Here is a 15,955-nt window from a genome sequence, read left to right on the forward strand (position 1 = left end):
TTTGATCTTATATATTATTGTTATTTTATTTTATTAGTATTGCTGTCTGTAAAGTGCTTCATCAGATCATTAGAGTTGATAGGAAGATGGATGGAGCCCAATACTGGGCGAACCTGGCAGAAAATCTGCAAGAGACTTGATAATGTGGTGCAGGTTTACCTTTTAACAATACAACTACCTTAAACAAAAAACAAAATCTGCGAAAAAAAGAAAACCTTTATTTAGCCAGTATAAACCATAAACATGATATATACAAGAAATCATTTGACACGCGAACTCTCAATAATGATAATACAATAGATGTAAAAGAACAGAGTAATAAATATATTGTAGTGTATAAAACAAGGTAATTATTTAGAATAGTTTAAAAAGAAAGAATATGTAAATAACAAGACTAGAGTAGAATACGTCGGAGGAACGTCGTTGGCATAATAAAACTATACATAATAACCCAATCATTTCTCGTTGAACATGCGAATAGCGGAAGGGTAAAAACTCTCTTTAAGGCGTGTAGTTTTGCTCCTAATGGTGCGAAGACGGCGACCTGAAGGCAGGTAATCAAAGTACCTGTGAGCAGAGTGACTAGGATCGTCCATAATTTTTAGTGTCCGTTTTCTCGTTCGTTTGATGTAGATACTGCAGGGACCGGAGGCCAGTACCTATTATTTCCTCTGCCGTCCTCACTACTGATTCCATCTTTGACAATTCTTTCTGACTGATGCTACCAAACCAAACTGATTGACCTTGTTAAAACGGATTCAATGATAGCCCGATAAAAATTGACTAGAATTAATTGACAGACTCCGAATTATTTGAGTTGACGAAGGAAGTAGAGCCTTTGTCTGGCTGACTTTAGAATATCAATAGCATTGACAGTCCATGTGAGGTCAGCTGACAAGTAAGTACCCAGAAACTTGAATGAATGGACCAGTTCGACCTCACTACCATTAATTGACAGTGGCACGTTGGAATTGTTGAAACTAACAGTATAAAGGTGTTGGAATGGCCGAGCCAAAGTCCAGATCTCAACTCCTATAGAGTCAAGTCACGTTTATTTGTTAAGCCTTCAGTCACAACAGACAACATGAGGATAAGAAAAAACTCAAAACATCAGCTCGAGGAAAATAAGAAACCTAGAGAAGTGGTTATCCCCTTTCCAGGATGACCAGGGTGCAATAGATTTAGCATTGGGTAACGGTACACAAAACATCAATAAATGAAACAATAGGTAATATGTTGAAATTTGTCCAGAAAGTGCATGGTAGGAACAGCGCCTCAAGCCTGTAAACTTGTCCAATGGTCGATGCAGGCGTTGACATGCTTCAGGTCCAACGCTGGTTCACTAACTCATCTCGAATCGTCCTTCTCCCTCGTATCACCACCGGCCAGGCAGTCGGAAAAAGACAAGAAAAGGAGAGTGTGAGGTAGCCATCAATCATAAGCTATTGAAATAGAAGTGGGTCTTAAGTCTAGATTTTAAAAGTTCCACTGAGGTTGCAGATCTTCTCTCCTAAGGCAGAGCCTTCCACAGCACTGGGGCCTGGATGGAGAACAAGCTCGAGCCTGCAGACTTCTTAGCTCACAAACAAACCAGCATTTTCCGAGCGGAGGCTCCGTGCAGGAACATAGGGGGAAATCAAATCAGAGAGATAATACGGGGCAAATCCATGCAAACATTTGTATGTTAGTGAGTGAACCTTATAGTCTCATTTTAGGCGAACTGGGAGGTAATGCAAGTTAGGTCATGAGTAATATTCTCAAACTTTTTTTGTCTTAGTCAAGAGTCTCACTGCCGCATTCTGAACCAGCTGCAAACTTTTGATGCTAGACCTCGGGAGACCAAAAAGCAATACATTACAGTGATCGAACCGAGAAGTAATAAACGCATTTGTTTTAATCCCAGCATCTGATTGAGACAGCATCGGGCGAATCTTCGCAATATTACCGAGGTGAAAGAGAGCTATTCTATAAATATTTTTCAAATATAACCGAAACGGCAGATTAGGATCAAATGTAACACCTAGATTTTTGACCGAGTCACAATGGGTGATATATTTGTCGAGGTTCATAGCGGTGCTTGAGAACAAATGACAATTAGCTGGACCGACAATCAACATTTCGTTTTCCTCTGGGTTAAGGCGCAAAATAGTAATTGACATCCATCTTTGTATCTCACTAAGGCAGGCCTCCAAATTTCTACAACTTGACTGAGCAGTTGTCACCAAGCGGAAGCATATCAATACCAAAAAGAAGGGGGCCAAGTACAGAGCCCTCTGGAACGCCACATCAAAATGTTTAGAGGTCAGATTGCTGTAGTTAACACCTAAACCACGAGAGTACGGTTCCTGAGATATCGATCCATTTTTTTTAGACAAACAAGTGATATGTTCAGTTGCCGACAGTAGCAAAAGCAGGACAGCAGAGTATCAAGCACCCAAAGCTATTGCAAAGAGGAGATTTTCAGTTCCTTTAGCCAGGGCTGTCTCAGTAGAGTGATTTGCTCTGAATGCTAACTGGACAGTTCAAAGAAACAATTTTCAGAAATAAAGTCATTCAGCTGTTGTGCAATGACCTTTTCAAGTAATTTTGCAAAAAATGGCAGATTTGACACTGCCCTATAATTACATAGGCTTCCCGGGTCAAGGTCGGGTCGCTTAAGCGTGGGTTTAATGACAGCAGACTTGAAGGTTACCCGAACAATAGAGTATTTGTGGAAAATGATTTAAAATTCTATTTTTTTTAAATACTAGATTTAAAGCTGCAATGTGTAATACGTGACCACTAGATGTCTGGCAACCCAAAACAAGTGCTAAAAAGCACAAGGAAGACCTACAAGTGACTAAAACATTATCTTCCCTCACTTTTTTGCCTAACCTTTCAAGGAGATAGATAAAAGGAAACAATTTAAAAAAGAGAAAAACATTAAAAGACACAGAAAGAAATGTAAGCAGAAAAAATGTCCAGACAATTTAAAAGGAAAGCCAGAAAAAGAGGAAAACGAACAAATAAGAAAAAAAAAATTAAAAAGGGGAGGGAAATACCCAAAAAATAATACTTAAAATGAACACGAATTATCTTACTGTGAAACAATTTTTTACCACGTTCTTATCATTGTTATTTTCTTTAATGGTGAAAAAAGAAATACTGTCATTAAGGTATGTAAAAAAAAAGCTTTTTAAGGGTAAGCTTAGCAGCAGGATGGCGTCCAATCGTGTCAGCTTTAGGTGAGGATCATCATATGTCAAATAAATACAAGTTTTTTCGACCATTTATTTTAAAAATGCATGTTTACATAATGGTAACACATACGTTTGTTTTTAAATCAATCAATATATAAATATTTTTTTTTCTAATTTATTCGTACCACCAGGAGGCGCCAAACAATACACATTGTCCCTTTGAAATGTAAACACAAAATATGGAAGGTGATTTACATTGGATACGTCATACAACGTGAAACAATTCAAATAAAAGAAACGAATTACTATTGCAAAACTAACTCAACGTTCTGATTTAATAGATTTGTGATAATACGTCAATTTAAACTTAAAAAGTTCACGTGAATATTCAGTGCAGATTGCTGTCATACCGCCAGATGGCAGCCTGACTGCACTGGTTAAAATTCAAACCTTAAATATCAGATTTTTCTCTGGGCCAGGGGTGTCAAACTCATTTTAGCTCGGCACCCACATGCTAAAAAAGAGAAAAAACGGACTAGTCGATTAGAGAGAAAGGGACGGAGAAAGAGGGAAAAAAGAGGCCATGCAAAAGAGATACAGAAAGAAAAAAGAATGTAAGGAAGAAAAAACAAAAGGAGAATAAAAAGAAACAAAGAGGAAGAGAGTGAGGAAAGAAAGCGAGTGAAATAAATTTAGAGTTAAGGAAAGCGTGAGAAGAGGGTGTGATAAAGAGAGAGAAAAAGGGGAAATAAATAAACGGGGCAGGGGGATAAAGAAAGGGAGAAAACAAAAAGAAATATAGAAATTTGACAGATACAGTAAGAGAAAAACAATGAGAAGAGAACAAGAGAGAGATGAGGAGAGACAGAAAAAAACAAAGATGAAGAGAGATAAAAAGAGAAAGAAATAGAGAAAGAAAATAAGAGATAAGGAAAGTGGGAAAAAAGTGTGAGAAAGAGAGAGAAAGAAAAACGGATAAAAAGATAGTAAAAATGAAAGAAAGAGAAGAGAAAAAAAAGGAAAGACAGTAAAAAAAGAGAAATACAATACACAGGATATTGCGCCTGACTTTTGGCGACACATTTAGGAGATTTCGCTCTTGCGTTTCTTTCACTGTTGCCTCGTGAGCCAGAATAAATCTGTTGACCCCTGTCCCCTTCGCCCCCCCCCCACCCCCCCCCCCCCACCCCCGGTGTCTTTTCTGTTGTCGACTCCCAACGTCCTGTCGTCGGACCCAGAAGGTCAGGCTTGCGGTGGGGGCCAGGTTTGATTCCACACAAATAAACTGGGAAACTTCACTCCCAAGAGCGCATAGAGCCTGTTTGTTTGCGAACGACACCACTGAGTCACACCGGAGCTGAAGGCCTAGGTGTAAAATGCATGGCCCGCCACTGCCATTGTGATATGATTGACAGACAAAACAAAAACAGGGATTACAGTTTTTGGATGCATTTATTGCACATGCCAGCATTCAAGGAAGGTAAAGACATTTTCTCTAATATCTCCATGTCATATGTTTTGAAAGAAGAGCTTGTTTGTGTAACTATTCCAGCATTTCACCAAGATTAAAACGGGAGATTTCTGTTTATTCAAGTGATTTTCTTTTCTACACGTAAAAGCTTTTGCTATTCTCGTCAATGTGCGACTTCTCTGCACGTCTGAAAGAGTTCAGTGTCAATATCCCGCAGGTCCTGACCCAGTAGACGTGCAGGACTAGCGCACGTTATGTTGTTGTATATGGTGATGGTGCTGTCAGGCTCTTCGCCCTCTGCGTGGGTCTCCACTCGTCGAGGCACCACATAGGGGTTCTTCAAGCTGTAGGTCCTCAGCAAGTTGGCACCACAGTCGCATTTCCAGCGGTTTCCGGACAACAGAAGCTTCTCCATGTTTTCTGGGAAATCTGGCAGGAGGCTCGTCAAGGCGTTTGCTCTTAGGTCGAGGTAGCGCAGCCTGGGGAGAAGATGCTTGGTGCCGTTGTGAGGAAATTGGCGGCATTCGTTGTCGGACAGCAGCAAATACTCCAGATTTGTAAGACCGTAAAACGTGTGGCTGGTGAGAAGGTTTAACTTGTTGTGACTCAAGTCCAGTCCCAGGAGTCCCACCAGATCCGTAAAGCTTTGGCGTTCCACCACAGAAATGTTGTTGTACTGCAGAAAAAGTCTCCTCAGACTTGACAGCCCCGAAAAGGCTTGACTAGTGATTTTGCTCAGACAACCTTTGTCAAGGTGAAGGCTGTGTAGCTTTGACAGACCTTTGAAAACCTGATCGGGTAGGCTACGGAAGCAGCTTCCCGACAGGTTGATGACGGCTAGATGGGAAAGTCCCGTGAAGGTACCCGGTTGCGCGTCTTGAACTTGGTTGTGGTCGAGCTCAAGAACCTCCAGATGTCCGAGTCCTTCGAAAATCCTTTCGACCAGGAGGCGGATTCTGTTGTAGCTTAGACGCAGTTCTTCCAAGAACTGCAGATCGCGAAAAGTCCTGGGCCTGAGACCGGCGATGGAATTGTTAGAAAGACGCAGCACAAGAAGATTGTGCAAGCCCAAGAAGGTTTCATCATGGAGGGTGCTGAGTTTGTTATTAGTTAGGTCCAACCACCTGAGCGCTCTCATACCCACAAAGGCTCTAGGCGCCACTGTCACGATCTGATTTTGGGCCAGGTAAAGCTTCCGCAGTTTAACGAGTTTCACAAACACATTCGCCTTAATGACCTTGAGAAAGTTCCCGGTGAGGTCCAGTTCCTTGAGCTCACCGAGATTTTGGAAGAGTTGCGGCTGCAGGTAAGCAAGCCGATTTCCTGCAAGAACCAGTTCTCTCAGACCCTGGAGATCCTGGAAAATGTTCTCGGGTAAGACCGCTATCGAGTTCCAACCCAGGTTGAGAAGCCACATCTGCGTGAGCCCTGAAAAGAGTCTCTCTTCTATGCGGACCAGTTGGTTGTTGTGCAGACTGATGGAAGCCAGGTTAGGCGTATTCTGAAAGACGGTACCGGGTAACGCGCGAAGGCGGTTGCGCTCGAGGTGAATATGAGCTAATGAACCCAGCCCTCGAAAAGCCTGAGCATCTATTGTCGCTAGCTGGCCGCTCTGCAAATTTAAAAAGTCCAGATGGCTGAGATCCTTAAAGGAAGCCGACGGCAACGTGACGAAGAGGTTGCCGTCCAGCCACAGGGAGCGAGTGGCTCTCGGCATGTCTGCCGGGACTTGGGTAAAGTTTCGCGCGCTGCAGTAAATGTTGAGTTCCAGGCTGTAGTCATCGTGGAGACACGTGCACCCCTTGGAACACGGAATCGGTTCTTCTGGCGTCGGGCTGGGGTCGGGCGACACTGCGGATGTCCCCAGTACCCACAATGAGAACAATGCAAGGCTTTGCATCCCAGCTGTAGACAGAATGTTTAGCTCAGTCATAATAATCTCTCCCTGAAGGAGGTCGTCATCTAAACGGCTTACCTCCGACCTGGAACGTCTCGCTTGTAAGAGCGCAATGTGCGAGCAGAGCAAGGACTGAACCTTATGCAATCGTTTGTATGCCGAATGACTGCAAAGGCAAACCCCGACCGATGATAAGTGTTTCCTTATACTATCTGGTCTTAAAAAATGGTGGTCATTTCAAAAAAATGTGACTGACCCCTCTAAGTGCACAAACAGTCTTGAATTAAATAAGTTGAATATCTTTTTGTTTGTGTATGTTATTGAAAAAATAGACAACACACTGTTGACAGTTTTTAGCGTGAGTGCACTTACTGTACTTTCTACATTATAGACTACCCGCATTTGGTAGAGATAAATGGAACCCTCTTGAGCTGGTTTTCCCTAACTCAAACAACTTTTACCTCCAACCCAAAACCTAGCCCACAGACTCAGAGTCTTTCTTCTTTTTTTTTATTCACAATGGATCAGATGACAGTGAAGGTCCAAGGTCCATTTCCTCCTCTGGTCATAATGGCTAACTTTCTGTTGACTTTTATCCTCGGTATCTGGGCTTGTTTGACAGCCATGAACCACTGATGCGCTTGAGAACAAGACAGACGAATTTAGATAGGGCCTGTAAGGTTTTTGTGACTACAGGCCTCTATTTATTTCCTGATCATTTATTTCCAGTTTCCCATTGTAGTCTGAGTAGAGTCTTGCTTTCTTTTCTGTCTAATGTCCATCAATTAGGGCTACGGTCAAAGTACGTGCCACCTTTGAAACCAAAAGCTGTTTCTCCTTAATGTGTAAACAAACTGTACAAACAAGCAATGGGAGTTTACGCGAGCTTTAATTTTGTCAACCGCCAAACTCAAAACATATCGAGATACAGAACTTGCAACAGTCTTGCAAATTGGTGTAGACGCATACCTGTTTACGCATACATTTCCCCCGTACATTATAGAGTATTTGACATGTTCAGGTCGTATATGCCGTGTAACCATTTTTATACAGGAAGGTTTTTCGACAGCTACGTTTTTGGTTTTGTCTTGCCCATTTCAGTTGTAATCTGGATTGTCTCAGTCACTGGTAGTAGATAACCATATTGTCGTAGATTGCTAATATCGTAACAGTATTCAACGTAGTCCGTCCTGCTCTGAATGCGGATGCTGCCCTACTTCGTAAGTTGAATTTGTTCATAAGTTGCTTCATTGTTATATTTTGTATGGAACGTATGTTTAAGGTTGATTTATAATGAAAAATAAACATTTAGAAAATAATATGCTCTACAAAGATAAATAAAGTGAAGTTTAACTTACTTTTGGAAGATGGGCTTCAAGAGTTAGGCTAATCCTCCTCCGTGGTAAAAAGTGGCTGAATAAAAGCGATCCAACCATTTTCTCAACCGCATCAAGCTTCCTCATTACACTTTCCTTTCAAATGAAACAGCTCGTCTCTTCTTTACACTTTACAACTACTATATTAAATGGATGCATGAGATATTAAACAATAAAAATCGCAGAGTTATTTGCGCGCTGGAGATACAGTACAGAATGTTTACACACGAACTAGGAAGAGGAAGCAGATTTCTTCTTCGGGGTGGATGCTCGGGGAGCTCTCACAGCGCCACACGCCGGTAGCGGCGGAAAGAAGCACTACAGTACTGTCCTGTTCACTGAAAAAGGTGCACACAATACAAAATCTAACTTGCAGCAATGTCCAAGTATTTTTCGACATCCTGAAAAAAATGATCGAATCTACCGTTTTTCGTAAGTCAAATGGTCGTAAGTAGGAGAGCGTCTGTAAATAAATGCTGCGTTGTGTTTGTCAAGTGTTTTAATGCTTTATAAGGAGAATTACAATCATTAGTAGGTGGAGCAATCGGCTAAGATTGACAGGTATCAGATATAATGAAAATTGCCGCATTGTCATATTCAGATCATGTAATTAGAAGTTGCCTTCAACGGTCCAGTTGCAATCCATGTGCGCATCTGTTGGCCGGTTTATTAATGCAGTCTAATTTTAAAAAGTATTTTTGGCCACTGCGGTCATCAGGAATCTTGTAAAAAGACGCAAAGGTATTTTTCAACAGCAAAATACATTATTTTTCATCCCCTTCATTCAAAGTGAAGATTGTAAACAATATACACCATGATTGTGGCATGACCTTGTCTATTCATCTCGATTTATTATACAACTGGGTTCCTACACCTTTTTCATGGCCAAATTCAAGCACTTTTTAAATACTTCTAAAGCTAATCTTCTAATTTCTCCAGTACCATGGAAATAAAAAACCCGGTGTGAATCAGGTATTTTACAGAGCTACAAATATATCTGTAATTTACTAACGACATTTTTAATCTTGCTTGTGCATTTATCAAGACATATCGTTTTTAGATATTGAGGAAATTACCAATATATTTAGTTTTGAGAATTTTTTTTTAGCATATGAATATGTATCTTACATATTCAGTTTCAGGAATGTATTTCCATTTCAAGTTACCCATGAAAAATTTTCATAATTGATTCGTAATCCTTGCACCTATACACATTTCCTGGAAAAATGCCGTACAAACTGATGCCTGCTGCAGTTAATAATGGGGGTAGAAGAAACGCAATAGCAAAGCAAAGCCAGCAGAGAGCAGTGTTGGTGTCATTTATGGTGAATATTTAAAGGCACTTCACCCAAAATTCAAGCACTTTTCCATGCTTGAAAACATAACATAAAAATGCAATAATTTTCAAGAATTTCTAGCACCCGTATGAACCATAGTATAATGACATCTGTTTATTGTTATATCTGTTATAAAAATCTGGTGGTGGAAATCCCTTTTCAAGAAACACAGAGCATAATGAAAAGAGGGTCTCTAAATACTTTTCACTTCTTCTATTAAAACACACGGACATCGATAATTAGTAGTTTATCAGAAGTTAGAAGAATCTCACTGCTTTCTCACTACTTCGTTTCTAGCCTAAACATCTGCGAGTGAAGTGTGAAACCCAGGAAAGGAGACCTTGGGCATGTACCCTTGACTTTACTTCTTTCAAGACCTCGAACTATGCATACAACCAAAAGACACTCAGAAAATGGAGTCGATTCATTCAGATTACTTCAGTCAGTCATTGTTGGTGATTGGAATGAGTGGAGAGGTGTTGTAAAAGGATAGTGGGATGTTTGGGCACGTTCTAAGGGATGGGCAGGGCACCTGTATGATGCGGCAGGGGTTAACCAGTGAAAGCTGTCGGGCCCTGCTGTCGAACAAAAGAGTGTGTTGTGTCACCCTGACCCAGGTGACGTGGCCGCTTTTTTGTGTCCCGTTTCATCTGGAGGGATGGAAGCATGACCAACTTGGATGCCGAGGTGCTTAACTTGTTTGGGTGTTTGGGCATTTGGGTTGGCCATTGTCCAAAAAAATGGGTTTGTGTTTTTTGCTACTTTTTCCCTTTTTTAATTTTCTTTGTTTTTGTATGTGCTTGTCTTGCTGTCGGTCACCCCTCTTGAGGGATATGACCAAGGTAGATGGTTAGATAGATAGATAGATAGATAGATAGATAGATAGATAGATAGACAGACAGACAGACAGACAGACAGACAGACAGACAGACAGACAGACAGACAGACAGACAGACAGACAGACAGACAGACAGACAGACAGACAGACAGACAGGCAGACAGGCAGCCAGGCAGGCAGGCAGACAGACAGACAGACAGACAGACAGGCAGACAGACAGACAGACAGACAGACAGACAGACAGACAGACAGATAGATAGACTTAAGTCAATAATAAAAGATCAACTGTCAAAAACTAAGAGCAACTAGATTATGTCACACTCACTACACAGAAAGCCTGTCTTTTACCAAACCAAAAGCCCCAAAAAGATGAAAAACTAAGGGTTTATTCGAGGTTAACCGTCTGTGTTGTTTCTACCTTTATTTCTTGTTCTCAGTAATTATAGTATTGTTGAGTTTTTACCAATTGTATGACAAATAATAAATAAAAAAACTTGATTTTCCACGTTTAACTGAATAGAAAATACAGTGCTGCCATGTAATGAAGTTTGGTGTTTTTGATTTTAAAATAATGGTGCCGTGTATTCAGAGGGGCGGGTCTTGGCCAGATCTTGGTAGGTTTTCGGTGTTTTTATGCTCTCTCCATTTTGATATGATTGCCTGCAGACCGCTCTGGGTGATGTGTAAATGTTCTGAAATCTTCTTGTATCCAATTCCGGCTTTGAACTTTCTCACAACTATATCCCGGACGTGCCTGGTGTTTTCTCTGATATCTAAAATGCCTTCGATTCACAGGCCACTGAGCCCATCACAGAGGTGGTGCATTTAAACTGAGACTTAATGCACTCTGTCGTTGATAGCCATTTAGGTTGACATTGGATCATTCAGAAGTCATTGAGGAACTTCTGGAGACAGTTGACTGTGCTGAGAGAATGGAGCAACACCTACTTTTTAGGTTTATTTTTCATTGTAAATATAATATAAAAAAAAAATGTTGAAAAATTTCACGTCACTTCACTATGGCGTATTACATGTTGTTGATTCTTAGTTTTGAAATTTGAAGCCTGAAATGTGGCAATATGACAAAACAATATTGGGGGGCCACATGCCGTGTTTAACGTTGGGCTGAGATTCCTGAAATGACCCAATTGTGACAAGTTGGTCACAAATAATCACGTAAAAGTGTGTCAATGGACGGCGATGGGAATATTATGATAAGTGTTACCAGTCAGTCGCCCAAGGCTCCTGTTCCACATTGAGACTAGCTGAGCGAATAAATATAGACAGAAGTGTAGGTCAATAAGAATGGGGAGAAACCGGAGAAACAACATAACAATAAATGTACCTGTGGGATGGTTTTGAATGTTTTCAATACTTCCATTTTATAGACTTGAGCGCTAAAGCGCTGTAAGAGCTTACTGTTATCAGCAGGGTTGGCATTTGCTAGTTGGGACATTCGCAATAAGCGATTACAAATAAAAAAATATTTTACCGACAGTCAAGAACAGGGGTTGGGAACCTATTGCTCTTTTCATCAATACATTTGGCTCAGAGATAAAATAGAATTTGTGCACAAGAACCAGTTCTCTCAGACTCTGAAGGTCCTGGAAAATGTTCTCGGGTTAGACCGCTATCGAGTTCCAAACCAAGTTGAGAAGCCACATCTGCATGACTCCTTGTGCATAATTTATTATCATCTACAGAACCGATGTGGTATTGACTGCTGATACGGTTCATTCCAGTACATATAGAACACAATTTTATCTGCAGTTTACACTCAAGGTGTTACCCCAACTGACCCTGTTTTGGCTGTAAATTACCAATTAAACATTTATAATGAAGTTCATTGAAGAATATACGTTCATTGTTGAGAGACTTTATGATGAAATGCCACACGACAAAGTGTAAACACCCAAAACCTTTAAGCAAAGCACCTAGAGCAATTTGATAAGGAGAGCGGTAGGAATGGGCAGAGCTATACAAAGGGCACACGCACTCCATCTCCTCGCCCAGCGTCTTCTGCACTGAAGGTAAAAACGTTGGCATCCTCACTTCTAGTATTTTGTGACATTCTTTTAAAAAGAAGGATGCTCCCACTCTGTTTTGAAACCATTCTTTAGGACAAAAATGAAGGTCAAAATGAGCCTCATGTCAGAACCAGAACAGACGGTAGACCCAAACGCGTAACGTTTCACAACAAACTTTATTGCAGGAGCGGAGAAGTCAGGTGCGGGAAAACAAACGCCAGCAATTCGGCGATCGCTGAACAGGAGGAGCAGGGAGCTCACGTGATCGGTAGGCAGAAACGAGTTGAGCAGCCGGACGGGAGATCGGAGCGTGGTCAGTGGGCAGAAACGAATTGGGCAGCCGGGACGAGAGATCGGAGCGTGGTCATTTGGCAGAAACGAGTTGGGCAGCCGGGACGGGAGATCGGAGCGTAGTCGTTTAGTCAGCTTAACGGGGACGATCGGGAAGCCAGGGACAGTGAATTGATACAGGATACTGTATACAGGATAACGGGGCTTGGATCAGGGATTGATACAGGATACTGGATACAGGATACCGCATACAGGATAACGGAGCTTGAATCGGGGATCGATGCATGATACAGGATAGAGGATACAGGATACAAGATATAGCACAGATCGGGAACAGAACGAGAGCCAGAGTCAAAAATGCTTGCCTTGCAAGTACGGAGGTTTGTTGACGGACTGACCCGGAGTGAATGAGAGCATTGAGTTTAAATGGGAGGGGAACCAATCAGGAGAGGAGCAGCAGCTGGATTCAAACAAGCGGGAACAAGTGAGGGCAATGGGCAATCATGACACCTCAATGATCCTTAGTAACAGTGGTATCAGGACAAATTTTAAGTGGTATATTTTTGCCGAAAAGGGACACAGACTCTCTGGCATTATTATCATTTTATAGATTGTATCGAATCATCAAACATCACAAAATAAAAGAAAATGTCCTGAAAATTTTGCTTTTGTCTGGAGATTGGGTTTGGCAGTTTGGTTGAATTCTTAAAATGTATGGTGGGTCTCTCCCTCAAAAAAGTCAAACTATTTTTGCTTTTATGGCCCTTTGACTCAAAAAGGTTCCTGACCCCATGGTTAAGAAGATTCATACAGTGCAGATAGTGACATTTTAGTTTATTTAAGGCTGTTTTGGTTTTACTTATTTACTCCCCAGCCTAGAAAATCTATCTAAAGATGAAAAACCAAAAAGAAAGTAAAACCCAACATGTTCAAAATGTTTTCCAAACTAATGTCTGTTTTTTTTTGTGTCATGTTCATCCCACAACAAAGGAGTCAGCCAATATGACAGCTGAATAAATTTCGATATTTTTAGCTTATAACCCTGGCAAGATGACAGTCTGGCTTTAAATATACGAACGCAAACACAGCTAGCGATGGAAAAGGATTCCTTCCTTGTATCTTGCCAGATAACTTGACTTTTCTCTATCTGCCCTTGAACTTGGTGCTCGGAATTCCCAGTGGGCAACTAACGTTTCGTCGTGTCTGCTGCAAAAGCTTCACTAACAACGTCCCAAAAAACGCACAACCGGAGAGTAAAGAAAGGATGCTTATATGTAAAGCAATGACTCAAGCAATCGATAAATTCTACCTTTAGTAGGAGTTAGGAATCTCCCATTTGTGAGGTCTTGTTTTGTGTTTTTACGTAGCAAATTAAATAGAGTTCTAATGTTGTGTTTCAAAGTTTGGGAAGCACTTGACCTTTAGATGAAGTAAGTGCATGTAAATGTTTGTAATGGTTTCAATGTCTATTAGCAGTCCAACTTGATAGACCACGCATTAAATAAAGAAAAATAAAACAAGTACTCTTAAAAATGATGCAGACACTCTTCTCTGGTGGTTTAACTTTGCTAATGCATTCCTTTTTCCCTGGTGATTAACGGCAGCTGGCATCCATTTGTATAGCATTGTCATGTGAAGCATCCTTGCCCCTACAGGTGTTATGTAGCTAAGCCGCGCATGCATTGTTAAATCAAAATGGCGCAATTCAAGTCTGTTCATGACAGCCAACCGACAGAAAAAGAACATTTCTCGTAGATGGTAACATTTTAAATAAGTACAAAATATGTGCAAGCAGCAAGCTCGTGACTTGATTTTAGTTTTAAAGGTGGTGTCAAGTAAGTTCAAAATATTCTACTAGCTGATGCCATCTTCTGGCTGAAATCATCATTGTAGCCTCTGTCAAGCTGTTTGTGTGCCGCGTGCACGTAGGTGTTAGACGAGCTCGAACAAACTTTTCTTGTTACATCTTTTTTTAGGTTTAGGTTGGCATTTGGACTCTATTTGAACCAGTCCTTTGCTTAATTTCACCATTTTCATCCGACAATTAAAGAAAACCGCAAGCGTGCGCAAGAATTCCCTCTTGTCCCCTCTTCCCCCTCTTTCGATCCAGCCTAATGTGATCCGTGGCCGGAACACCGATAAAAAAAGTAAGACGATAGCAGATAGGTGTCATGATTACTGATGTGACTCACCTGTGCTCGCTCATTTGGCGCCAACTGCCGCGGGTTCTGATTGGCTCCCTGTCACTTTTCGAACCTTGTCCTGTCAGTCCCCTGTTGTCAGTCTGTCTGCGAACCTCAGTTTATACTAGGCAAGCCTTTTTCGACCCTGACTCCCACCTGTCCCGTTTTTACTCCCATCTGTCTCTACAACCCATTTTGATCCTGACCTCGTCTGCTCTCCCGTCCTGGCTTACGACCTCTTTTTGTCCCCGACTCCGTCTACTCTCCCGTTCTGGCTGACGACTCGTTTCTGACCCCGACCACGCCTTGCTCTCCCAGTCCCGGCTACTGACCCGTTTTTTTCCTTCCCTGACACCGCCATCGCTCGCTACGGAGATCCACTCCCGTGTTCGGATCACAATCCGAGTACGAGAGCGACTTGCTTCCCGCGTCCAGCAAACACTGGATCGTGGGCACAGCCCTTCTTCTCTTTCCTTCAATAACATTTGTGAGAAACTTAACGCAATTGGGTCCTGTTTCCCTTCTGGTCCTGACAATAGGCACAGGAAAAAATTGTAAAAAGGCTCTTTGAACTCAGTTAGGCATTTTTACATATAATTATTAGAGATAATGCCTAAATTAAAACGATTTACGGACACCCTAAACTATGCACCCCACTTTTAAAGTCAACACCAAAAAAAAAAAATCCTTCTATTGGCTCTACACATAGATTGTCCATATCAGGTAAGTACTAGTAAAAGTACCTTAGTGGTTCGGATGACTAGTTTATATTTACAGTGGCTTCGCAGTGGTTAGCGCGTGTGTGGCACAGTTCTAAGGTTTTGAGAACCTCCTGTGTGGGTTCAAATCCAGCTACCGGAGTTTGTATGTTCTCCCCGTGCCTGCGTGGGTTTCATCGCACATTCCAAAGACATGCATTTCAGGTGGACTGGCCGGTCCAAATTGTCCCTAGGTGTGAATGAGCGAGCGAGTTGTCTGTCCCTGTGTGCCCTGCGATTGGCTGGCAACCAGTTCAGGGTGTGCTCTGCCCACTGCCCAATGATTGCTGGGATGGGCTCCAGCACCCCCGCGACCCTACTGATGATAAGTGGTGCAGCTAATGAGATGAGATGAGATTCATTTCACTGGATTTCTTCTTTTAATGGTACTGTAGAAATTGGCTTTGGAAGTGCTTAAAAAGTTTTTGAATTTGGCTGTGAAAAAGATGAACCAACCCTGTAAATAAGACAAAAACAAGAGATGGCTGTCGATTCATCCACGCCTATGCATGAATATTCAACAAACTTAATTTTGTTAGCAAAAATACATGTTTGGCTTTCACCAACCTGGAATAAAATATGCCAAATTGGGCAATAA

General features: G+C 41.5%; 1 protein-coding gene across 1 annotated transcript; it reads right to left on the minus strand.

The window, feature by feature from the left end:
- Positions 1 to 4,612: 4,612 nt before the first annotated feature.
- igfals (insulin-like growth factor binding protein, acid labile subunit) lies at positions 4,613 to 7,005 on the minus strand. The gene is made up of 2 exons (XM_088329943.1): positions 6,626 to 7,005; positions 4,613 to 6,555 (listed from the first exon to the last, which is right to left on the minus strand). The coding sequence occupies exon 2, from the start codon at positions 6,548 to 6,550 to the stop codon at positions 4,814 to 4,816; it is 1,737 nt and encodes a 578-aa protein (XP_088186069.1). The 5' UTR covers positions 6,551 to 6,555; positions 6,626 to 7,005; the 3' UTR covers positions 4,613 to 4,813.
- Positions 7,006 to 15,955: the final 8,950 nt, after the last annotated feature.

The sequence above is a fragment of the Urocampus carinirostris genome, chromosome 1 (assembly GCF_059441175.1).
Source record: "Urocampus carinirostris isolate Australia breed hairy pipefish chromosome 1, RoL_Ucar_1.0, whole genome shotgun sequence".
Taxonomy (NCBI): domain Eukaryota; kingdom Metazoa; phylum Chordata; class Actinopteri; order Syngnathiformes; family Syngnathidae; genus Urocampus; species Urocampus carinirostris.